Here is a 26376-nt window from a genome sequence, read left to right as displayed (position 1 = left end):
ACGTTTGAAACTCGCTGCAACATGGAAGTGATGGAAGATACAAACAAGCCATTAACTAAAAGATGCCGGCTTTTTTCTTTGGTTCGGATTTCAATATTCAGCGGCAGCTCGATGGAGCTGTGAGGAATGAGTCATCACCGTAGTGGAGAGAATGGAAAGCCTCGTTAGCCACTTCGGAACCCGATGCAACCCTACGGTGAACACCGACTCAGACGCAGCTGACGCCGCTGCTGCTCCCAGCCAGGTGAGCAATTTGGAGATATATCTGTCTGGTTTTTACTACATTTAAGGTTGCATACATACAGACATGGAAGACATTTAAAACACAAAGTCTGCTTTTTTAATTGGTCAAACACAACATGCACATTTTCTGAAGACACTTGGTTGCACATTACAGTTATAAATAACTCAATATTGTACAGAATTTTACCTTCATTTGTTTCTTATCTTTGCGTGAATCTACCTGCTTCGATTGTTTCTCATTTTGCTGTTGCATCTGTTTCCCCCGTTGTGAGATAATAAAACATATTATATGACATCCTATTATTGTAAAATGGCTAGATATCAGTTCTCTAATCAAATTGTTATGAATTATTAATTGCAGAATGAACAATAAACCTGAAGAAAACGATAGTGGTATTTTATCCATGGCTGTATGCCTGCATAGGTCTAAAACTTACAAGTAATTACATTTTGTCTTTAATTTACACTATTCCAGTTATTTATAGTTCTATATGGCTGGATGGTAAAAAAAAAAAAGAAAAAAAAAGTGTTTGTATGTATATATAAAGTAACATGTCTGTTTTAAATAATTCCTTATGTGTATGTAACTTCCACATCAGTAACTCTGTTATTATGTGTAATTACTTTTTCCAGGGAGCAGAAGGAGAGCAACATGGCTGACATGATGGAGAACGATGAGGAGAACCATCAGAACACCTGGTTCTGCTTCAGGAGGAAGCAGCTACCAGCAGATATGGCAGAGCTCCATGGAGAGTTGAGACAAACAAAAGAAAAATAAAAGTTGTGCCTCAGTGAACAAAGTCTCTCTATTTCTGCTCACTCCACACATTATTGTACATACTGTAGTTTATATGGCATCAAGCTCCTAATACAACCCTCCCAAAATGTGAGGAGCTTTAGCCAGAGTGAAAATAACATTATATTATATAAATATTTAATTGAACTTAACATGTAGATTACCAATGAAAGTATCCAAAACTGAATACATTATTCAGCAAACCAAACATTTTGACATTATTATCAGGGTTGCTATTAACAAGAACCCAAAATACAAATCATGTTTGTTAGTTTCTAGTTTATACAATATCATTCTATCCACTCACTGTTTATCTGTCTTCCTGCAGAATCTTCAATGTAAGAAAGTGAGAAAATATGTCCAAAACCTGTAACCTTAATTAGTGATAAATAAGACTGAGTTTAAACTTTTAATTCTTAGTGTCCAAAATGTGAAAACATGGAACTAGAACCAGTAAGATTAGAAGGAATAATGCTTTATTTGTTCTCAGTATAACTTGGACATCAGGTGAATAATACTTAAACATATTGAGAAGTTAAAGACAACAGATTGTTAATGCACTTCAACTCTGTAAGAACATCAGACACATTTTTTTTTATCAGAAATGTTTCATCAGCATATTAAGCTCATGTGATTCCTACTCAAGAAAGGTGAAGGTCTCTGGACATCCTGAAGGTAAACACCGACCAGCAGTCAGGAAGACGGACACTGATGAGACGTCCTACAACCCAAAGGCTGCACGAAGAACCACGATGGTCTGCGGCGGCAGTTTTCCAACATCTGAAACACATTGAAACACATTATGAATTAATTCTGACATTTTTAAGTTATTTGCAACACCCTGACTAACATTAGCTCATGTATATTCGGCACTATTACACGTTTTATCGTAGTTTAATACAAAAATCATCGTTAGCTTACCTCTACCGTCTGAGCCACCTGCTTTCCTCCCGCTGAAGGGCAGAGATCAGCTCCTCCTCACCACATCGCAGCATTCCTCCCACTGTCACATTTTCTTGGAGTCTCCGAAAAATCGCAGTCAGGCTATAAAAAAAATATCTCAGCTCTCTCTTCTTTAGTATCAGATAAACAACTCGCGTTAGGTCGCATGTAATGAAGCACAGCACTTAGCGCCCGGAGGCGGGGCGCTACACCCCCCCGCCACCAGGAGGCGGCACTCTGCTACAGAGCCAAGTTGGGCCGGTGGAAACGCGGTCACTCCGAAACAGAGCCGTGCCGAGCCGAGCCGGGTTGTTGAAGAAGAGCCGGTGGAAAAGGGGCATATGGCACAAGTACATGCAGAGCAAACAGAGTGAAAAGAGCGAGTCAGAAACTTAAGAGTGAAAAACAACTGAGAAATTAAGGCAGAGGAGCCCGCTCTGTTGTCAGCACAAACAATAACATCACTGTCACACGTTGGCTTGACAGCTCAGTCATTCACATGGCATCGACCTGTACAGGTCAGTCCCCTGAAGACACGGCCCAAAGATGGCTGAAGAAAGAACAAACCAAGATCAGTGTGCAAAGACCCTACTCGGTGGCCCTTTATAACCAACACATGGGTGGGGTGGATCTTGTTGACCAGTGTGTGGCAATGTATCCCCACAGATGTAGAAACAAGCGGTGGTACATCAGAGTGTTCTTTCATTTTTTGGATGCGACTGTTGTAAATGCCTGGTGACTCTACCTGATGTCTGGATTGGAAGAGATGAATCTCCTCATCTTCAAAGCTTCTGTGGTCCGTGCACTGATAAATTCTGGCTCTGTTTAGCAAAACAGAAGAGGAAGACCCAGTGGAGCCCCACCTCCAGCAAAGTGCAGAGCAGTGACCAAAGTACCCAGTGAAGTCAGGTTCAGCGCAGGAAATCACTGGCCCGAGCTCACCCAAGCCAAAAATGCAAACAGATGCCACGATGCTGCATGCACAAGGAAGCTATGTGGCACTGTGCCCTGGATACTTTGCCAATTTTCATGTAGCCTAGGAGTTAGGAAAATGAGTTAGAAGAGAAGTTCTGGAGATGCAGGTGTTTGATGAAGATTGTTCTCTTGGTTTGTACTAAACAGAAGGTCTATAGGATGTTAGAGTGTATGAAAGTATGTTCAAGTGCTTTTCAAAGCCCTCAATGGAATAAATGTTCATGAATATATGATCAAACTCAGATTAAATTATTCTTCAGTTAAGTTCATACTGTTCTATGTTGAGTGCTGAAGTGCACTGTAGTGGACATTTCTGTAACTTCCTAAAAAAAAAAAATTTGGAAAAAAAAGTTCTTTTTTTTTTTTTATGCCCCAAGAAGAGTAAAAACACATTAAAAAAAATATTGACTCATGGATTCATAATTCATGCATCAGAGGGTTCAAATATTTTGTTGTGGTTACTTAATTTATTTAGGGCAATCTGTTTCCTAAATTCTGCTAAGTGAACTGTACTGTTCATGTAAGTTGGACTAACTTGATATATTTGAGTTAAGAAGAGGATAATTTACTTGCTATTTCTAAGATGAAACAACTTCATTAAACTAAGTTAAATTAACTTGACACAATTGATCAAAAGGTCTTACGTACACTGAACAAGTGTATGTTAAGTACCGTATTTTCCGCACTATAAGGCGCACCTAAAAACCTTCAATTTCCTCAAAAGCCAACAGTGTGCCTTATAATCCGGTGCGCCTTATATATGGACCAATATTGAGCCACAAGTCTAGCAATTACGGCAAGCAGACGCCGACTTCATTTTTGCCCATAGAAGAAAAACTGCGCGGTGCATGCTGGGATAGTTGTCAGAACGCTGGTTTGTAATCTATTAATAAAGTTTGACTAACCTATCTACCTACCGATCGTCTAGAATCAGGTCATCTGCAGGTCATTTAGCACCACGTTCTCCACGAACATGCTGTGTGTAAACGGAGAAGGGTCACCATCGTCCGGCCACACCCCGGCCCAGTCGCGGAAGGCTCTCCTCGCTGACCGGCGTTGGACTGTTTTGTTGACATTCACTTTAGTGCAGCTCCTTCTAGTGGATGCATAACGTAACTCCAGCCCCTACTGTAGCGTCTATTCCAGGGGTGTCAAACTCCAGTCCTCAAGGGCCGCTGTCCTGCAGTGCTTAGATGTGCCACAGGTAAAAAACAGTGGAATGAAATGGCTTAATTACCTCCTCCCTGTGTAGATCGGTTCTCCTGAGCCTTGCTAATGACCTAATTTTTCTTTTCAGGTGTGGTGCAGCAGAGGCACATCTAAAAGTTGCAGGACAGCGGCCCTTGAGGACTGGAGTTTGACACCCCTGGTCTATTCTATGCGCCTTATATGCGGTGTGCCATATGAAAAAAGTTTTAAAATAGGCCATTCATTGAAGGTGCGCCTTATAATCCGGTGCGCCTTATAGTGCAGAAAATACGGTAAACAAAACGTAAGAATCATAGTTAAACTTACTTACATTTTTCAAGGCAATTGGTTTTCAACATTTTTTTAAGTAAAGTCAACTTGTAAAAGTTTAGAGTGTACCGTTAGTCCTGTGGTCTTTCTCATCCCAGTTCAAACCTCTTTTTAGTATTGTTATTTTTTACTTTTCTTCCAGCTTTTTCTAATACATAGTTCTTATGCTTATGCATTCTGACCGATCACCAAACTTAAAGGCTCTTTTTTTGTTATTAAGTAGAGTTTTCATCCCTCTTGTAACCCATAGTTTGTTGTCAGGTAGCATTTGACCTTTTTTGTGGTGATAGAATTGTCCACATAAACCAATGTAGTCAGAAATGCACAGCTAAGCTGTCAATGTCTTCTCCATGTCCCTTATAAAATATTGTTAACGAGGACCACGGATGGATTGTAGAGGTGCGGTATAAAAACGACTCCAGGAGGGGATAATGTTATTCTTCCTTTATTGAAGAAAACCGAACAGGAGTACAGCTGGCAGATTTATGTGCTCTAACGCCGATGCAGACAAACTTTACATGTCCACACCAGAGTCAGCGAGTAACAACAACTAACACAAAAACATTTCCCCCTGGAATACACAACAGCTGCATGCAGAGTTTTTTAACAAGGTAAATGCACAGTACCACACTTAAAACTCAGATTGGCCTAGCTAGTATGGGAAATAATGGAGGCATAATACAAGTACTACAAAATTTCCCAGTATGGTCTCTAAATGCACGCTTGCTCCAAATTCTTCAATTGACAATGTTCTAATTCAGACCCAAAATGTTCCACAATTACACAGCACACCTTTTTGCACAGCTACATATACATGTGTGACAATCTACACATCTTGATCACCTTAAAATAATCAAACAGGACCTATTTGGAGTCAATCTGCTGATCCAACCATGAAATCACCCCGCGGATGAGTGCATTTCATGTACATTGGCGCACAGACCAATGTGTTTTATTGTGACAAAAACTTGGGAAATTTACTATTTATATTAAAGTGAGGTTTTAACATTCTTTTTTTTTATTTATTGTGTATGTGTTATGAGGATAAATGTTGTTCAGTTTCATTGTTTAAGTTTAAACAATAAAAGAGTAAAATCATGAAAAAACATTGGGTTCGATGCTTGTTGGCCCAAATAACTAAACGGAGTCAGATTTCAGTGTATTTAGGTGAGTTTTGCCGTTTGGTCATTTATTATTGTAAACAAAAAAAGTTTGCGTGTCTGCCGCACATTTTCACAGCAGCTAAAAAGTTTGTGTATGTTTACCCAAACTTACACACCTCATTCATCTTTATACATGCCGACTTGTGTGTAAAATATGGCATATACGCACGCTTTATACATGAGGCCCCTGGGCTTTCTATCATTGACTAAAGAGACAGTTATGCTGTAGGTGAACTACTGATTTTGAAGAAATTATTAAATAAATCTCTGACATATTATTTTTCTCATTTTTGTGACATTTAGCAAATACATATACAATTTTTTTAAATATTTTGGTCAATTTTAACTGATCTAGAACAAGAGAAGTTTGTTCTGATTTACCTTAAATGAATCGGAATAAAAATGTGCCTTAAGCACTATAGCTACACCTATTCATTTTTGACAGATGGATGAAGGCTGTCAAGAGGAAAGAGATTTCAAATGCTCAGTATCCAAAAGTGGAAAAGGATCAGCCATGTCTTGATGGAAGTACTCATCTTCCCCTCTGGCAAAGAGACGTAGGATGTAAGTCTAAGGAATACAGCATAATTGATATTTGCAGCTCCACTTATACCAACTGGATTTATTTTGTTTAACCTCATTGTGTGAGATCAAATGGTTCCATGTCAGCAAGGATTATAGCAGAGATTTAACACCTCACAGGATATATAATTACAGAGACTCACAGAGCAGGACCATATCCACATGCTCTTTTTAATATCCAGTACCTGTTGTGTTCTCACGAAGCTGAAGTTGGTTTCCAATTCTAGCTTCCAATAGCTAAAGGGCGATTCCACTTAATTTTTCACTACTTTCCGCTACTTACCGCATCTTTAATCAACTCTAGTTTAAAAACTACTACACCTAGACACCTCAAACCTGGACTAGATTATTCTTCTCTAATAGGAGAATATTTAGAATCATGTTTGGGATTTGTGAAACCTTTTCCTGATTTGTGAAAACTCAATAAAGTTCGATTTTCAACATTTTTCGCACCTCTTTCATGACTACAACTGCTCTAATTAAAAAACTACAACTCAGACACTTCAAACCTGGACTAGATTATTCTTCTCTAATAGAATATTTATAACCATGTTTGGGATTTGTGAAACCTTTATCTGATTTGTGAAAACTCAAGAAAGTTGATAATCACTATTTTTTGGCATCTGGATCACACTAAAACTGCTCTAATTAAAAACCTAAAACACCTAGACTCTTCAAACCTGGACTAGATTATTCTCCCCTTCAAGCAGAATATTTAAAACCATGTTTGGGATTTGTGAAACTTTTTTCTGATTTGTGAAACTTCAATAAATGTTGATTTTACCACTTTTTGCATCTGGATCACACTAAAACTGCTCTAATTAAAGAACTACAACACCTAGACTCTTCAAACCTGGACTAGATTATTCTGCTACAATAGCAGAATATTTATAACCATGTTTGGGATTTGTGAAACCTTTATCTGATTTGTAAAAACTCAATGAAGTTCAATTTTCACCATTTTTTGGCATCTGGATCACCATAGATCTACTCTAATTAAAAAACTACTACAGCTAGACACTTCAAACCTGGAATAGATTATTCTCTTCAAGCTGGATATTTAAAACTATGTTTGGGATTTGTGAAACAGTTTTCTGATTTGTGAAAACTCACTAAAATTAAAATTTCACCTTTTTTTTTCATTTGGATCACCACAGATCTGCTCTAATTAAAAAACTGCTACAGCTAGACACTTCAAAAACCTGGAATAGATTATTCTTCTCTTCAAGCAGAATATTTACAACCATGTTTGGGATTTGTGAAACTTTTTTCTGATTTGTGAAACTTCAATAAAGTCTGATTTCGGACATTTTTTGGATACTCCAGCTCCAAAACTACAACACCTAGACTCTTCAAACCTGGACTATATTGTTGTGCTCTAATAGCAGAATATTTTAATCCATGTTTGGAATTTGTGAAACCTTTATGTGATTTGTGAAACTTCACTAAAATTACTATTCATATATGTCCCATGCAGTTTTTTACAAATTCAATTCTAATTCACAACCACTTTATTAATCCCAATGGGAAATAAAATGTTGGTGTAACTCGTCGGTTTGGACCCAGCGTTCTGATGCTAAAAATTAGCATTAATGCTAAAGAAAGCTTCGATGTAGTCAATAACCTGTGGAGAGTCAGAAGCATGTGGACTAAGCTGTACTTGTACCATTCAGTATGTTAAAATTAATGCATAAACTAAAATTTGACAAAATGCTAATGTTAGCATGAAGACTAGTATGTGGGGCATCATTAGCATGTTCTCTGTCATTGACTTACTCCATTCAGTATACTAAACATGGCAAATAATTAAGAAATTTAACAAATAGGTTATTTTAGGTAAATGGCTAATGCTAATGCGCGCAAGGCAGTGCACTAGTGGGGGGGCAGTGAAATGCTAATGTTTGTGCTAATGTTAATGAACTGCCTTGCTGCGCAATAATAAAGATAAATAATAAAGAGACATTCTATTGGGTGTAGAACAATAGGTGCCTGCCATGCAATGCATGGAGTAAGTGACTGACTCCTTCGCAAGTCAGTCACTGCTCTCCCTATGCATTGCTATGGGCAGGCCCCAATTAGAGCAGTTCTTGTGTGACCGAGATGAAAAAAAAGTGGTGATATCACACTTTTTGGAAGTTTCACAAATCAGAAAAAAGCTTCACCAATCCCAAACATGGTTTTACATATTCTGCTATTAATTGAAAATAATCTGATCCAGGTTTGAAGTGTCTAGGTGTTGTAGATTTGGAATTAGACCAGTCCTAGTGTGATCCAGATCCAAAAAAGTGGTAAAATCAACCTTTGTTGAAGTTTCACAAATCGGATAAAAGTTTCACGAATCACAAACATGAATCTAAATATTCTACTATTAGAGCAGAATAATTTAGTTCAAGTTTGAAGAGTCTAGGTCTTGTAGTTTTGGAATTAAAGCAGCTCCTGTGTGATCGAGACTGAAAAATAGGGCAAAATTGCCTTTTATTGAAGTTTCACAAATCAGAAAAAAGTTTCACAAATCCCAAACATGGTTCTAAATATTCTGCTTGAAGAGAAGAATAATCTATTCCAGGTTTTTGAAGTGTCTAGCTGCAGTAGTTTTTTAATTAGAGCAGATCTGTGGTGATCCAAATGAAAAAAAATGGTAAAATTCAAATTTTACTGAGTTTTCACAAATCAGAAAACTGTTTCACAAATCCCAAACATGGTTTTAAATATCCAGCTTGAAGAGGAGAATAATCTATTTCAGGTTTGAAGTGTCTAGGAGTTGTAGTTTTTTAATTAGAGTAGCTCTATGGTGATCCAGATGCCAAAAAATGGTGAAAATTGAACTTCATTGAGTTTTCACAAATCAGATAAAGGTTTCACAAATCCCAAACATGGTTTTAAATATTCTGCTATTAGAGAAGAATAATGTAGTCCAGGTTTGAAGTGTCTAGGAGTTGTAGTTTTTTTAATTAGAGCAATTGTAGTAATGAAAGAGGTGCCAAAAATGGTGAAATGGTGAAAATCGAACTTTAAGTTTTATTAAGTTTTCACAAATCAGAAAAAGGTCTCACAAATCCCAAACTTGATTTTAAATATTAGAGAAGAATAATCTAGTCCAGGTTTGAAGTGTCTAGGTGTAGTAGTTTTTAAACTAGAGTTGATTAAAGATGCAGAATCCACCTTCTTTCCCAGCTTAATTCCTTTCCTCTGTCATCAAGCTCTTGTGAAAGATGAGGATGTTCTACACCTGCCACGTGTCACTGATCCACCACCGGCAAACCAAACCACAAAACTAAAGATTAGCAATATGTTCTTTTTTCTTTGTCTCTGTGTAATTATGCTCTGGAAATATATTTCAGACAGATGGATAGAAGAAAACCTGAAAAGTAATTTTAGTGTTTACTGTGCTGAGCATATTTTAATATTTCTGGTTGTTTTATACTTTAAACATGCAAATTATCTAAGAGAATATTGAGTAGGCAAATTATTAATTGAGATATAGTTGCTTCATCCTTTTTATAGCAACTTATAGTACTGTGTACACATTTTAAACCACATCTGATTTCTATTCTTATTATTTTAAGGTGGTCTTGAGGAATAGTTCTCTAGGTTCTGAAGGTGTTTCAAATTTTCTCTGTGCACAGTTTCTGCTTTTGTCTTTGTATTCTATCTATGCATTGTTCTTGGCCATGGCTACATATTATATATGGCATGCCCCTCACCACACTAAGGCTTGTTTGTTTTTAAGTAAAAAAAAAAAAGAAGGTATAAAATAGTTTTGCGCAGCCACGCTAAGATCAGAAAAATGTGTTCCTTAAAACAAAGTAACAAAAACAAAAATCCTTTGTGGAACTTAAAACCTAAAAACTCAACAGTCACAAAATCGAAAAGCTTAGTCTCTAGTGCAGGGGTGGGCAACTCCAGGCCTCGAGGGCCGGTCTCCTGCAACTTTTAGATGCATCTCTACTTCAAACACACCTGATTCAAATAATGAGAATCTTCAACAGGACTCTGGAGAACTTGACTGCACTTAGGAGGTGATTCAGCTATTGGATTCAAGTGTGTTGGACACGTAAGAGTTGCAGGACACTGGCCCTCGAGGACCTGGATTGCCCACCCCTACTCTAGTGTCTCATAAACTAAATCTCCCCATTTGGCCCTATGGATCCAGCAGAGAGATACAGTGCAGCAGATTGAGCACATCACACAGGATTGCTCCAATGTTGTATCAGGCCTTGAGCAAAATTTAATTTGGGGACCCTCTTCCTGCTAGGAACATCACAGAAACCTGTGAGAGTGAGGGGCAGTTTATTGGCCATGCTTGAAAGCAGGGGTGGAAATTAGCACCCGCCACTGGCCAAATGCGGGTAAAAGTATGAAGTGGCGTGTAAATTGGAGCAATGCACCCACCACTGTGGCGTGTTGACAATTTGAACAGAAAAAAAAGCTGCATTTAGTTTGAACTTCTGTCCAGGGGACAGGAGGATGATTATGAGAGAGACCAGGGACAGATTGAGGAAGAGTTCAGCTTAACTGCTGCTGCCCGGTAAAAAGGAGTGAAAATGTTCATAAAGAAAATGTTTCACAGAGACCGGAGGGCAGGTGTGTGTGTGTGTGTGTGTGTGTGTGTGTGTGCATTTGTTTGTAATGCCTTGTGGGGATAATTTTCCTGACACATACTACACTGTGGGGACCAATTGCTCCTTGTGGGGACCGGAGCCTGGTCCCCACAAGGGGAAACCCTGTTTTTGGGTCAGGGGTCAAATTTAGGGCTAAGGTATGAATTGAGTTTTGGTTAGGGTTAGGTATGTGATGGTTAGGGTTAGGAAAAGGTTTAGGCTGTAGAAATTAATGGAAGTCAATAGAAAGTCCCCACAAAGACAGCCACGCAAACATGTGCGTGCGTGAGTCCGGGAGGGGAAAATCAACACTAAACTCCAGGTAGTCAGAAAAACTTTGAAATAAAACAGGCCCATGGAAGTAATAATAAACATGTTCTGAAATATTTTAGTAATAATAATAATAATTGTGAATTTAAATAGAAAACATAATAAGTAAGGGAAAATAAATAAAACAATTAGAAAACACCTATTGATACCATTTAAAAATATTTTATAAATGACTAGACACATCTTTAATAAATACTATATGGGAGAGTTGTTGCTAAAATGTGGAAATGTTCAACATATGATTGCAAGAATGTTAGGGTTAAAGTTTGCTGTTAGCAATTACATCAACTGAATGTATTGCACTACAACCCTGTTAAGGTGTCTATGCTTTATGTTAAATTATTATGTATAAGTACATGTGTATGGTAAACTTATTGTCAGCGAATCGGTTTTCATAGAGTTAAGACTAAATCATATATTTTATATAATTTGCTTGTACTGGTGGGGTTTGTAATTGAAAGAAACAAACAGTGGCTGGTGAAATGGTTGAGTGGCCAGTAAAAAATTTTCTCTACCAACCACTATGGCTGGTAGAGAAAATTTTTTATTCCCACCTCTGCTTGAAAGCAATCAGTGATAATTGTAATTTGCTGAGATAACAAAAATACATTCACAAACAGAACAAACAAAGCTCAAACTCAAAGATTATATTCACAGCATCAGATTGTAGCTATGGTAACAAAACAATCTAACTATGAAGATTATGAAACTATGAAGATTGTTCTTTGCACTTTTACAGTGTAAAATTGAAGGCTCCTTAAAATCCTAAATTTAAATGTTAATTTAAAATCATACTTTTTCTATACTGAAACCATTAAATGAAATTTAACAGCATTGACTTTGTCTATAAACAAATGTTAACATTTTTATATATGTGATATGTGTTAAAATGTTAGTATTCATGGGGCTCTAAAGGTCTGGGGGCCTTAGGCAGCTGCTAGTTCATTTATGCCATTGGTGATCTTGAAGTATAGATGTTGGTGGTGGTGAACTAATAGAAATGGAAAATCCAGCAAGCAAACCTGGGCAGTAAATTGACTAAACAAAATGCATTCTGTGTAAATTAGACACAAAGAAATCACTGATTATTACAACATTAGTTGGATATAAACTTGAATCAGTTTCATGATGACAGAAATCCCATGTCATGAAAATACATCTCATGCTTAGACAATGGAAATGGCATTGAAGCCACCTTTCTCAAACACAATGCAAACATTTTCAAAGTAAAACCCCACACACGTAAAACTTGTATCATTTTTCACAGTCCTCTACGTTTGTCTCAGTCCTCGCATATGCAAGGTTTAAGGCTGCTCTGGTTTAAGAGTAAACACAATTTATGACATAGTGACATAAATCACGTGGTGTGGATTCAGGCAAAGTCGGCAACATATCAGGGTGGAGAGGGTAGCTACCTTATGATTTCTAAGCTAGCATTTACAACTTTAAATACCACTGTCTTTGAACCCTAACCAAGTGTGTTACATTCACAGACAAATTAGCACGACTAGAACAAGTAGAAGCTATGACCAAACTGGCAAAAACAACTTGGGAAAACAATTTCAGTCTCTCTGTTCAATTCTCCAGTCCCTCACTTCCAACGTCTGTCACGGAGCCTCAAATAATTGACATAGTTGCAAAGAGTCAGTACTTTAAAATAGTATTCAGGGTAATAGAAACAACTTCTACTTCAAAATACAAGTACAAACATTTAATCAAATCACGTAATAAAACGGTTTTCTGGCAATTGCTAAGCTACCAGGATAATGTCAAAGGCAATTGTAATTTTCGTTAGCTTTACCCCTTGTTAGGAAGAACACTTGTGCAAAGTTGCATGCTTTTATATTACCTTCCGAACAATTCTAACTATATAGTACATGAATCGCCCAGACTAAAGTAGTAATTAGGCAAGAGCTTGCCTACTAAGTTGGCCTTGATAATTTCTGGTTCAGACTAGGGCTGTTGTAAACGAATATTTTAGTAATCGAGTAATCTATCGATTATTCTTACGATTAATCGAGTAATCGGATAAAAAAATTTTATAAAATGAAATATTGGTAAATCTGGCATAATACCGGTTTTACTATCAGATATCAATATCAGTCCAATTTTTCATATTTGAGCATCCCTAACAGTTGCTTTTTTGTAGTTTAGAAAACTAACCTGTAACAATAATAGCCCACTTTCTAAGTTAACCAGAAGAAACGTTATAGAAAAATCTGAAATTATATTGAATTTAATAACAATTCACGGTGGCAGGCTCACAAATATGCTTATAAAAAATGTCTACAATCCAGCTTTTAGTTTATGTATTCATCTTCAGTGAGTTTAATAGATTAATTAAACTCACCTTGCCACCTAACCTGTCACGCTTTGGGTTTGAAAATACGGGAAATGCCGCCTGGAGTGGGAGGAGAGGGCGAATGAACGAACATGGGGTGGAGGGGAGGAAATAGACCAGCGGACTGACGAACCGTTAGACCGGGGGACGAACACGGGGGGAAGCAATACGGGATATTTACGACACCTTCACTGGTCACACTCAGAAACTCATCTACCAGCCATGTACGATGCGCTCCGCCACCCGTTTCTTCAGACCGGGATATGAAATTTATTGTGCGGTTCGTCGGTAAAGCTACATTTACACGGTAAGCATCAGCTACTCAGCCGCCCGCCCTGTTCAGGCTATCCGCTCACCTCAGCGCTCTTCCCGCCGTTCGCTTTCAACCAGCAGCCCCGGAGGAGAAATGCTGCCGTACTCCAGGCATTCCCCCAGTCATTTTAAGGATGCTTATTAGTTCCCCAAAAACGATAAAAAGTCGGGCATTATCATCAATCAATAAAATCCCCACGGGCCAATCCTGAAGATTGGACTTTATGCCGCTGAGACTTAACTTTTGTCAACAACTCAGAGGCGGAAGTGAGAGCTCCGCGCAACGCAAATTAAGTCCCGGCCGGAACACGGTGCACTAACTAATAAAACATAAATTAACGAAGCTTCGAGGCAGGTAAATTTTCCTCGAGAAATTTTAGTAATCGAGGTACTCGAATCATTCGAGGAATCGTTTCAGCCCTAGTTCAGACCTGTGGGAACTATGTATGTGTCAATTGGAATGTATATTGTTATTGATTTATTGTCCAGCCCTAGTCACACTTAAATAGTTCAGGTCCTGACACTAATTGTAATACCAGACAACTTGAGTACAGAAGTAAAAAAGCAGTTTTCAAATTATGATGGAAATTAAAAAGAGGATAAATCACATCTCCAAGAAAGGTCATTTAGGACAAATGTTTTTTCAAGAAAAAATGTAAAAAATATTTATTTAAGGCTTAATCATCAATATCAAATATCTACACGGGTCTCAGTGTGCATGCTGAAAAACCACTGAGCTGAACCATCTTCAGGACCTCAGGGATCACTGGATTAAAAATAGACAGGGTTGTGTAGTAATACTCACTGTATAGACTCTGGATCACTCCTGTGAAAAAGTGTAGGAGAGCAAAGTTTCTAAATGCACCTACGAATACAAAGAGACAATATCTAAAAGCCCAGCTGCCTCCTCTGGGTCTGAGCTCATTTAAAGTAGTAAAACGACAGGTGGAAAAATGTATTCGGTCTAAGGAATGCAACTTTAAATCCTGGACCGTTGAGGTTTTAGAGCTAAAAAAAAGGCATCTGTTAGAATGTGGGTGTGAGATTGTACCTACCATGACAGGCTGGTCCATATATAAAAGTAACCAGTAACCTCTAGATCTAACTAAAGCATAATGATAAATACAATCAAAACCAAACCCAGAGTCCTGACAACTTTTCTGTCTGTTTTAAAGAAAAAAAAAACATTTTTGAGTCAGTTCATTGCTGTTTTTTTGTATTGGATGAGAATTGGTGCATCCCTAATTCTTATTATTGATAGATCACCCTTCTTTCTGTTTAGGTTTGTTTGTTGTTAGTGTTTTCTTTCGTTTTAGAGGTTTTCAGCTCCCTGGTGTTTCCTCCCTGCTTTTTTCCCAGTTTATCTCCTTAGCTTCCCTGTGCCATCTTCTTCCCGCCCCTCAGCTGGCTCCTGTGCCAACTACTCACACCTGGAACCAGTTATCTCGTTAGGTCCATTGATCCATTTAGTAGCTCCCAGTATTTAAGCTCCTCTATCCCAGTCACAACTCGTCAGTCTGTCTCATTACCCTGATCATTTTTACCCCTTTTTTTTTTCCCCTCCCTGGATTACCCGTTGTTGCCTCGACTTTCCAGTTTGTTTTGTTTTTGGATTTTCTTGTTCCCTTGGATTTTTTTGTTGGTTGATTTTCTTCATTAAAACATCCACTTATTTCTACGTCTGCTGCCTGCTGCGTTTGGGTCCACCACCACACCATGACAAATGTACTGAATTCTAAACTTATTTGATAACTTTGCATCAGTACAGAACACTAAAATACACAAATGGTTTCTCAAGCTTGGTCAAAAACATGTAAAAACAACTTTTCACATCAGTCGGTGCAATTAGGATTATAACATCGCGTTAGTTGGGTTAACAGTTTTATAAATCAAGAAAATAGATTGTGATGATGTGCTTACTTAAAACTTGAAACTTATTGTCCAAAAGCCAAAATAAAAGCATGTAAATAGCTAATAAAGTCTGGCATAATGATCAACTCTAGGTTTTCCCTCAGCAACCATTGAAACTGCCAGCTAGGTAGGTAGTAGGAGTTGGAGTTATGTTGAGTGTTAAATTTTACTTTATTTTTAAAAACTAACATTTCATGATATCTAAATTCATTTCAGATTCTGATTATGGTTAGCATGTGCACAAATATAGGGTATATATTTATGTATATTGTGAGGGATTTACCCCCTCCCTAACAGGTGCTGTTTTTTGGTGTACTTTATATATTCTAATTTATTTGGTAAATGTATTTTGTGTTTGGGGGAAGTAACTTGATTTATTTACTTGCTTTAATCATCTTCTCTTCTCTTTGAGGTCACCTGGTCATGTGTTGCCATGGAAGTGCCCATGAGCAGTGCTGACAAGGACCTGGTGTTTTCAATCAGCCTCGTTGGGAAAATCCATTGTCTGAGAGGGAGGAGAGATGTATTTTTGATTTTGTTTGGATCCAGATTGTTGTTTTTTAGCTTTGAGTTAATTGTAACTGTGTAAACATTTTTTTAGGAATATAGTTTAGTACAAATGTTCTTTTTTTTGGAAATGTAAATGTCTCCACTCCTTTAATTAGTCCTTGTGGGAGCCAATCCCTTAAAAGCCAAGTGGTTCAGATGAGAGGGAGATTCTCCCTCTTGTCTGACTGCATGACATGCTGTTAAATGGAATGAAGTATGTGAAACTGGAGATAAAGGAAAAAATTGAGAGCTCTAAAACTGCTGGCCCGAGTCTGGTCTTTGGTTGCAAACCAACATATATGCTTTACATTGTTTTAACAGAAAAAAAGTACAATATAAGAAACTTAATCTGATTTGCTGTTATTGATTGGGCACTATGCTGTTGTACACAAATATTTTAGTAATTGACTATTCTATTGATTATTCAAGTAATCAGATAACATTTTTTGGGATAAAATAAAACCTTGGTAAATCTAACGTAACAGCAGTGTTACTATTGAATATCAACATCGGTTCAGTTTTTCATATTTGAGCATCCCTAACTATTACTTTTCTGTAGTTTAGAAAATTAACTTGTAACAATAATGGCTCACTTTTTAAGTTAATCTGAAGAAAAGTTATCCACAAATCTGAAATTATATTCAATTTAATAATAGAGGCAGGCTCTCAAATATGCTTATATAAAAAAGTCTGTACTCCGACTTTTAATTTATGTATTCATTCATCAATAGATGAACCCTCACCTTGTCCAGCCATTTATAGCTTTTGCGTCCATGATGGCGATAGAATTCGTTCATCACACACTGACACACATCTACCAGCTATGTACTGCCACGATGCGCTCCCCCACCCATTTGTTGAGACCAGGATGATATGAAATTTATTTTCCGATTCATCCATAAAGCTACACTTACGTTAAGCAAAAACTACAACGCAGCTGCATGCAGTGTTCATTCTATCCGCTCATCTGTATAAACACTCCTGCCTTGGTGTTCCCTGCCTAAACCAGCCACCAGGCAGCAGCTCCGGGAGGAAAAAGGCTGTCATATTCCATGTATCATGCCAGTCAATTTAAGAATGTTTATTGGTCTCCCGAAACACAATAAAAACCCAGACATTATCATCAATCAATAAAATCCTCCCAGACCAAACTTAAAAATTCGACCTCATGCTGCTAGCACTTGGCACTTAGCAACAACTCATAGGCAGAAATGAGAGCAATACCAACACAAATTATGACCCAGTCGGAACATGGTGCACTAATTAGTAAAACATAATTTAACAAAGCTTTGAGGCAGATAAATTTTACCTTGAGGAATTTTAATAATTGAGGTACTTGAATCATTCGAGGAATTGTAACAGCACATTGTCACCGATACCCAATCTAAAAATGTTTTCAATGTCGGGACCCCAGAGCAACTGCAGCTGTACAGTAGTACATACTGTGAGAAATTTGAGATTTTCCTCAGAGTAAAAAAAATAAGATAGTTGTGGGGAAAAAAAAAATCTTCAGTGTACATAGCCCACATCTATAGATGTGAATGTTGGATGTTTGTGGGGGTGGGCACGTCCTCAACCTGACTGTTATTGGTCAGTTTACTTTTGTTTATTTGGCAGCTTGGAGCTCTTTCTGTGAGCCAATTAGGACTATGCTGTGAAGCTAGCTAACAATGAATACCTGAACTTTTAACCCTGATACAGTCCTGAGAGGGGTCGCACTGACCCCAACTGAGCTTTTTATTGTGCTTATGTGCGTGTTCGTTTTTACAAGTTTTTTTTGTTTGTTTTTTGTTTTTTTGTGGCTTCGATGGGGTGACCACTGACGGGTCATCCCATCGATTCTCCATTGACGGATCGTGACATCTTCCGCGCTCCTCCTCAGCATCACGCTGGACCGGGAGAGTTAAACAATTAAATCTAGTCAAAACGTTTGTCACAAAGAGTAGAAATGAAGCAAACATTGCTTCATTTCCTCCTCTGGAATCTCAGAAAAATCACCCGAGCCTGGGAATCAGCGTCCTCCTCCTCCTCACACGGGTAGGGTTTGCTTTCCTGTCTTTATTATTTAATATAATTTGTTAAACATTTTTAAAAAGCTATGCAGGCATATAAGTTTGTGTGTGTGTGTTGCATTAGGCACGACAGTTGGGCCTTGTGAGGATCAGATTCGCAGTTTCTGTGTGCCATCCGCATTGTGTTCGTGTGGGCTATCAGTGTAAGTTAGGTTTGTGCAGTTCATGTGTGTTGGGGTTGTGACTGTGTTCATGTGGATCAGGTGCAATGATAGTTTTATGTGTACCCTCCGATAATATCCTGCGGTGCCCCTGTCCGTACTAATACAGATATTAATATCGGATCTGTGCATCTCAAGATCCTATATGTAAGTTTCTGAGCAACATACAGTCATGAACAGGTCAATATTTTCCTGGGAAAGACTTGCTTAGTTTAGCAAGAAAACTGTAGAACCTTATCAGCACTTTGAGTGCAACTTCCAACACCCTCTATTTGCAACTAACTTTTATCTACAAATCTGTTCATTCTGTTACAAGCTAATTCTGTTGAAATGAGCAGATAATATGTGTAGCTTACATTAAGCTGTGGTTAAGTTTGAGTATATCTCAGCTTAGAATGTAAATGCTGTTTTGTCTGAGCTGGAGTCCAGGATCTGACTTGTCTGGGCTGTGTGGCACTCGGGGCGGATGTGCTCATCCCTCAGGAATAGTCTGGTATTGTTAGCTGGTGAAGGAGGCCCGGCCATGACAGCAAACAAAGGGACATCACACACAGACTCAGGAATAATGTCAACAGAGCTCTGGGTGCATGTTGGTAAGAGTTTCTCAAGTTCATTTACATGAAATTCCTTTTTATGATGATTCAGTCTGCCAGTGATGAAGTCCATACCATTATTTATGCTTATCTGGGAGCTAATGGTTTCAGTTTCCTGAGTAAAAAGAAAAAAAACAATCTGTACATCTAAGGAGCTTCCATCAAATTTGCTTACTTTCTGACTGTTTTTCATGTTAAAATGTTAGTCTTTTCCAGACACAAATTTGGAGATCTCGAGATTCTGGAATAAATATGTAGCCTGCTAAAAAATAGTGTAAGACGGATGGATGGACGGATGGATAAAAAGACAGACAAATGTTTGGATAGATGGGTCCATAGATGGATGATTAGTTTGTCCTTCTGTCACTCTGACCAAATGACAGATTAGTTAACATGTATGTTAAACAATAGATTGTCTAAAAGATGGATGGATACTACTTTTAGACAATTTAAAGAGGAATTAAGTTTATTAATATTATTCTCTCATTTTGGTTTTCAATCCTTTTTCAGATTGTTTACAGTTAATGATCAACTGCAACTGGCAGAGTTCACTGATCAGCTATTTGCCATGTTATCTGTAAAGTTTTCTAATATTGTCTCAGCTGAATAATCACAAAAGAACCCCTTTTGGCTGTCATAAATAGTCAAAATGTCAATTTAGTTAGACAACGCTTGCAAGTTTAAATATCAGTCATGAAAGAGCAGTGAATGATCCTTACCTTTAATATATTCTCATATATAGTGTCCCGGAAATCCAGCAGCGCTTTCTTATCAAACTCCTGCCCGTTAATGATGCGCATCTGTTTCAGGAATGTCGACTTTCCGCTTTCTCCGGCCCCGAGAAGGAGGATCTTCACCAGCCGCCGAACGGCTCTCCTCTCTCGAGCGAGCATGGCATCTATCTCCCGGCTTCGGCGCCTCGCCTCTCGCTCTTGCACTGCGTCCCTCTCTCGGCTGCCCTGCTTGCTCGCACCCGGCTCTCGGGTGGCCTCGGCTGGGAGCAGGCAGCGGCTTAGGGTGCGGACCACTCCCGACATTGCGAGTCCGTGGGAAAAATTATTAGAAAAAGTTTACTGAAACTCCAGTGGGAAAATGTTCATTATATGACTGCCACCTCCGGAAAAGGATTGGCCCAGTTCGACAACACCACTTTGACAAACAAACCGTCTCCACCGGGTAAATCAGAAAAGTCTACTTCTAGTGGAAGAAGTCCTTATTTATCGTCCGACCGGCAGACAAGTCTTGTCCATCTTGGTTGGGCGCATCCATAATTAATTTCATGGAGGAACAAAGCCTATAAAACTACTTAAACATCCACTTAAATAGTCAAAATAAAGGCCAGAAAATAGATCTCAAGTCGGCGTGTCTATCCGAAGCACAAGTCTTCTAGATGTGGAATCTCCCACAAAGGGACAGCCTGATCCAAACAGACAACTTGTGGTCGGTGAACTTGAGAGAGCAGCCCCTGCGGGCGGCGGTGGGACGGTCACACTGATAAGGAGCACCGCTGAAGTACCGTGGCCTTACCACAGGGTGCGCCCTCGGACACAAAGGGGCGAAAAATCCCTTTCAATCACACTAATAAGAATATTTCATTATAAATATTTATCTGAATTCTCATCAAAAGAAAGATAGTGTGAAACAATAATACAAAAAATAATGAAAAGAGTATTTCTTTGTTTTTAGAGATGACTGTGTCTGTCATTATAAAGGATGTAAGCTCCCCCAGCTCTTATTATTGCTGCTTCTAGGGACCTCCTGGCATTTCACTGATTTAGAACTTCTAATTGGGCTTCAAGTATGTTATTTGTTTCTACTAAGTTAAAAAAAAGAAAGTAGATAAATGACTGAATCTAACCCCTTAAAGAAAGAAACCTGTTTTATGGATGAACTTTTATGTCTTTATATTTTTGATTAGTTACTTGGTAGCAGTGTTGTGGTACTCGAAGTTGGTCTTGGTCTCGATACCGGTCTTAAGACCATTTTTTGATAGTCTCGGTCTCGTCTCGGACTCGACCGCATTTGGTCTCGGTCTTGTCTCGGTCTCGGGCGCTGAGGACTCGGCATTTTATTTCAAGACCAGTCGAGACCGCAACTGTGAAAATATCACTAAACTACAGCATACTGTCCAGTTTATTTAACATCTTTGTTTTCAGTGGATGCAAAACGCACCGATTAAAATCCAACCAATAACGTGTTTCTTTTACTCCCCCCTCCCCCCACCTTTCACTCGTGCGCGGCGCTCCAGGACATGCACAGTGGTTTTCTCTCAGCGGCAGAAAATGTTTGTCTAATCGTCAGTAATGGAATATCGCTGCATAAATCATAAGAAATCTGGTGGCCACAGCTAACTCAACATCACTTCGCCTTCACAGATGGTGGGGACAACGTCTAACTTTTGTCACTTAGAAAAGTAGCTCAAAGAAGGTAAGTTCCGCTAACGTGATGTTAGCAAAGCTAGCTGTACAGAGACACATAAGAATTTGTGATGAAAAATGTTATCACTCACTGCGCTGAATTATTGTGCGGAGGTGTAGACTGACTTGTCGCATATATGGAACAACGCTATGTCCAAAAGTCTGCAATTTAGTGATGTGACATTCAGAAACAGTCGATTCTTCTCCACGGCTCTTTACTTATTAGATAAAACTGGAGTGTCACTCACGGAGAGCCGTATTACCATACGCTGTCAGAATAGCAAACATGTAGTGAGTACCATGCCTGCGCATGCGCATTAAGAAGTCCGACCATCAGAGGAGTTGTCAGTTCACCATACTAAGTCATTAAATTGTTTTCAATGATAACTATATAGATATACATGTGTTGTCATGGTTTCAAAGTGTATTTAAAGCAGGACCTGGCTGCAGCTGGAGTCAACTACAACACACACCCGTGTAAAACTCACTTAACCGCTAAGTCAGGATGCCATACTACTGTTAATAACAAAGTGTATGACGATCTACATCATGATTCTATGTTGTTGATTAAATGAAATCTTATGGTAATGACGTGTCTGACAGATGTAGCCGGTGTTCTATCAGATAGCCATACGCTGTCAGAATAGCATACATGCAGTGAGTACCATGCCAGCGCATGCGCATTAAGAAGTCAGTGGAGTTGTCAGTTCAGCATACGCAACAAGTTATGACGAAAATAAGTCATTAAATTGTTTATAATATGACATAATATGATAACTAGATAGATATACATGCGTTGTCATGGTTTCAAAGTGTATTTAAAGCAGGTCTGGCTGCAGCTGGATGCCGTACAACTGTTAATAACTGTTAATAATGATCTACGTCATGATTCTATGTTGCTGATTAAATAAAATCATATGGTAATGACAGCGTATACATGTCTGAGCTAAGCGTACGACTATCTGACAACGTATGCTGATCTGACAGAACACCGTGAGTTCGTGCTAAGCATGACGATCTGACCTGACAGAACACCCGTTCTTTGTTCTTGTAATGCTCTGTGTACACTGCATCATTATTTAATTTAATTATGTACGTTGATATTTAAATTAACAAATAACTAAAACACAAGAACGAAACGGCACGTAGAGCATGTGTCGTAAGGTGGGGGTGTTGGTGGTGAGGAGATGACGCAGGTAGACCCAGGATGTAGATGAATAAGATGAATTTAATGATGAGGATGATGCTCAGACAGTCCAAGACAGGCAGCACGGCAGAGAAACTAGCGCACAGCTAAATGCCGGTAGCAACTGATACAAGACTGACTAAACGAGCAGATGCCGACACAGGACTTAACAGTACGACTGTGCCGGCAGACGAACTAACAGACAGAACAAACTAAGACAGAACTGACTGACACGTATGTTAGACATAGACAAGGACCCGACGAAGAACACAGACACAGGTGGGTTTAAATACACAGGGAGGGTAATCAGGTAAGTAGACACACCTGGGGAGCAATCAACGGGGAGGACAGGACAGAGACTCACAGGAACACAGGACTGAACACAGAGAAGCTCAAAAATAAACACACAGAAACACGGAACCTAACAGTACCCCCCCCTCAAGGGCGGATACCAGACGCCCACAAAAACAGTCCAACAAAAAAAAACAACCCAACTGGGTGGGCGGAGGGGCGATGGCCGGAGGGCAAGTGTCCAGAAAACAACAAAGAAAAAACAACCCAACTGGGTGGGCGGAGGGGCGATGGCCGGAGGGCAAGTGTCCAGAAAACAACAAAGAAAAAACAACCCAACTGGGTGGGCGGAGGGACGGGTCCGGCGGGCGTCGCCGGCGCAGGAAGCGGAGTCCCGGAGGCGGGTCCGGCGGGCGTCGTCGGCGCAGGAACCAGAGACGTGGAACCGGGTCCGGCGGTCTCTTCCGCCGGCGCAGGAACCAGAGACGTGGAGCCGGGTCCGGCGGTCTCTTCCGCCGGCGCAGGAACCAGAGACGTGGAGCCGGGTCCGGCGGTCTCTTCCGCCGGCGCAGGAAGCAGAGACGTGGAGGCGGGTCCGGCGGGCGGCGTCTCCGGCGCAGAAAGCAGAGACGTGGAGGCGGATCCGGCGGGCGGCGTCTCCGGCGCAGAAGGCCGAGACGTGGAGGCGGGTCCGCCGGGCCGGCAGGAAGGCCGGATGGAAACTCGGGCGGAGCAGACTCAGGAAACTCGGGCGGAGCAGACTCAGGAAACTCGGGCGGAGCAGACTCAGGAAACTCGGGCGGAGCAGACTCAGGAAACTCGGGCGGAGCAGACTCAGGAAACTCGGGCGGAGCAGACTCAGGAAACTCGGGCGGAGCAGACTCAGGAAACTCGGGCGGAGCAGACTCAGGAAACTCGGGCGGAGCAGACTCAGGAAACTCGGGCGGAGCAGACTCAGGAAACTCGGGGAGCTCTGGCTCGGGGGAAGGCTGCGCTCCGGCAGCAGGCTCGGGGAGCTCTGGCTCGGGGGAAGGCTGCGCTCCGGCAGCAGGCTTTTGGAGCTCTGGCTCGGGGGAAGGCTGCGCTCCGGCAGCAGGCTCGGGGAGCTCTGGCTCGGGGGAAGGCTGCGCTCCGGCAGCAGGCTCGGGGGAGCTCGGGCGGCTGCGCTCCGGCAGCAGACTCGGGGAGCTCGGGTGCGGGCCACGCCACTAGCCGTGCCGCTTGTCGCCCAGGCGCCAGCCTGGCTGCCTGAAACCCCAGCACCACGGGGACTGTGGCGACTGGAGACGGGCAGACGGAGCTGGCTGGAGACGGGCAGACGGAGCTGGCTGGAGACGGGCAGACGGAGCTGGCTGGAGACGGGCAGACGGAGCTGGCTGGAGACGGGCAGACGGAGCTGGCTGGAGACAGGCAGACGGAGGCGGCTGGAGACGGGCGGACGGAGGTGGCTGGAGCCGACTCTGGAAACTCGGGGGACTTTGGAAGCTGTTCCAGGTAAATCTCATAAAGTCCCAATACTAAATCAAACAAAGTGGGATGACCTTTGTATTGGTTGAGGAGGTTGAGATAGTCCGCATCCTTATAATCACTCCAGTTCTCTGGGCCCATGATGTTCTGCGATCCTCACCGGTTGTGGTCGGGTCCTTCTGTCGTAAGGTGGGGGTGTTGGTGGTGAGGAGATGACGCAGGTAGACCCAGGATGTAGATGAATAAGATGAATTTAATGATGAGGATGATGCTCAGACAGTCCAAGACAGGCAGCACGGCAGAGAAACTAGCGCACAGCTAAATGCCGGTAGCAACTGATACAAGACTGACTAAACGAGCAGATGCCGACACAGGACTTAACAGTACGACTGTGCCGGCAGACGAACTAACAGACAGAACAAACTAAGACAGAACTGACTGACACGTATGTTAGACATAGACAAGGACCCGACGAAGAACACAGACACAGGTGGGTTTAAATACACAGGGAGGGTAATCAGGTAAGTAGACACACCTGGGGAGCAATCAACGGGGAGGACAGGACAGAGACTCACAGGAACACAGGACTGAACACAGAGAAGCTCAAAAATAAACACACAGAAACACGGAACCTAACAGCATGCACATTGCTCTTTGACTGTTTTTGTTCAAAGTGGCAGCTGTAATGTCTGCCATGGTGTCAGACTACCTGGCTTCATGTACTGGGATAGAGAGTGAAAACAGTCACGATGAGCGCCTTCTGTTTGGTTACTTCTTGCTTGTTGCTCCTTGGTCAGTGTTCATAGTTGAGCGTTATTTACCGTCAGGGCATTGCCTCAATTGCTATGTTTAATGGTGCAGACAGTGGTGGTTTCTTACATGAGCAATATGGGCAAATGCCCAGGGTGTTATGTTTTAGGGATGGCACGAGACCATCACACATTGTAGCACAGAAATGGAATATTTAATATTGGTAAAATGTATTAAGTATTTAACATCTAGGTGTTTTTATGGGAATATGGATCTTTCAGATTATTTTGAGAAGCAATTTTGATCATATTTTACATTTTATTGTGTCATGTAGCTGTAGCTGGTCTTGGTCTTGACTCGGTCTCGACTTCCCTCGGTCTTGGTCTTGACTTGGTCTCGGACCCTAAAAGTCTTGGTCTTGTCTCTGTCTCGATACACTCTGGTCTTGGTCTTGTCTTGGTCTCGGGTTAGGTGGTCTTGAACACAACACTGCTTGGTAGTTTTTACAAAGTTTTTAAGATTCAAAAGAAAGTATTATAGTCATTTTTAGATATTTAATGAAGTATTAATTGCCACATGGGGTATAACCATTTCCCCTTTCATTATCCTGGTCACTGTGCAAAATTGGTTAAGAAAGAGGGATCCTCATTCAGTCTTAAAAGCGATTAAAGGAAATGTCCCTCCATCTTTGGTTGTACTTTTGGTTAACAGGATGTGACTTGCAGCTTACTAATTAGAGGTTTGTAGAAACCCAAATCAACTTTAAAAATCAACTAAATATTACATTTATTTTAACAGATACCATTCTTCCCATTAAAATATGCACTCATATAATGAGTGCATGTAATCCATATAATCCAAACTTGGCTTTGGATGAACGGATATTTTTGTGCAGAATTAGCGGTGCATGGATTTCATTGATAGATAAATGTAAGACAGCAATAAGATCTTTTTTTATGAAATGTGCATTTTTTGGGCTACAGTTTGTACATCTAAATAATTCAGTAAAGTAGAAGCTGTAGCTAATCTACCACAGCAATTATTTATTAATTAAACATTAAGCCTAAAACATACTGCAACAACAGACTGAATGTTCTGTTCTGTGTGCAAAATGTTTATTGGTGTTAAATCCTAAAACATGAAGTGGCATTGTTGTCAGTTGCTATGGCAATAAAT

General features: G+C 40.3%; 1 protein-coding gene across 1 annotated transcript in view; it reads right to left on the bottom strand.

Moving 5' to 3' along the window:
* gna12a (guanine nucleotide binding protein (G protein) alpha 12a) overlaps nt 1-20667 on the bottom strand; it is a 106449-nt gene extending 85782 nt beyond the window's left edge. The window contains exon 1 of the mRNA XM_088006518.1: nt 19809-20667. Within this exon, the coding sequence (XP_087862644.1) occupies nt 19809-20126 (318 nt within the window). The 5' untranslated portion in view covers nt 20127-20667. The remainder of the gene's footprint in view (nt 1-19808) is intronic.
* Between the last annotated feature and the right edge of the window lie 5709 nt (nt 20668-26376).

The sequence above is a fragment of the Poecilia mexicana genome, unplaced genomic scaffold, assembly GCF_051168715.1.
Source record: "Poecilia mexicana isolate PSO_F unplaced genomic scaffold, ASM5116871v1 scaffold_1, whole genome shotgun sequence".
In the NCBI taxonomy this organism is placed as follows: Eukaryota; Metazoa; Chordata; class Actinopteri; order Cyprinodontiformes; family Poeciliidae; genus Poecilia; species Poecilia mexicana.
The sequence above is the reverse complement of the archived record's forward strand: the minus strand, read 5'-3'. Positions and strand labels throughout refer to the sequence as shown.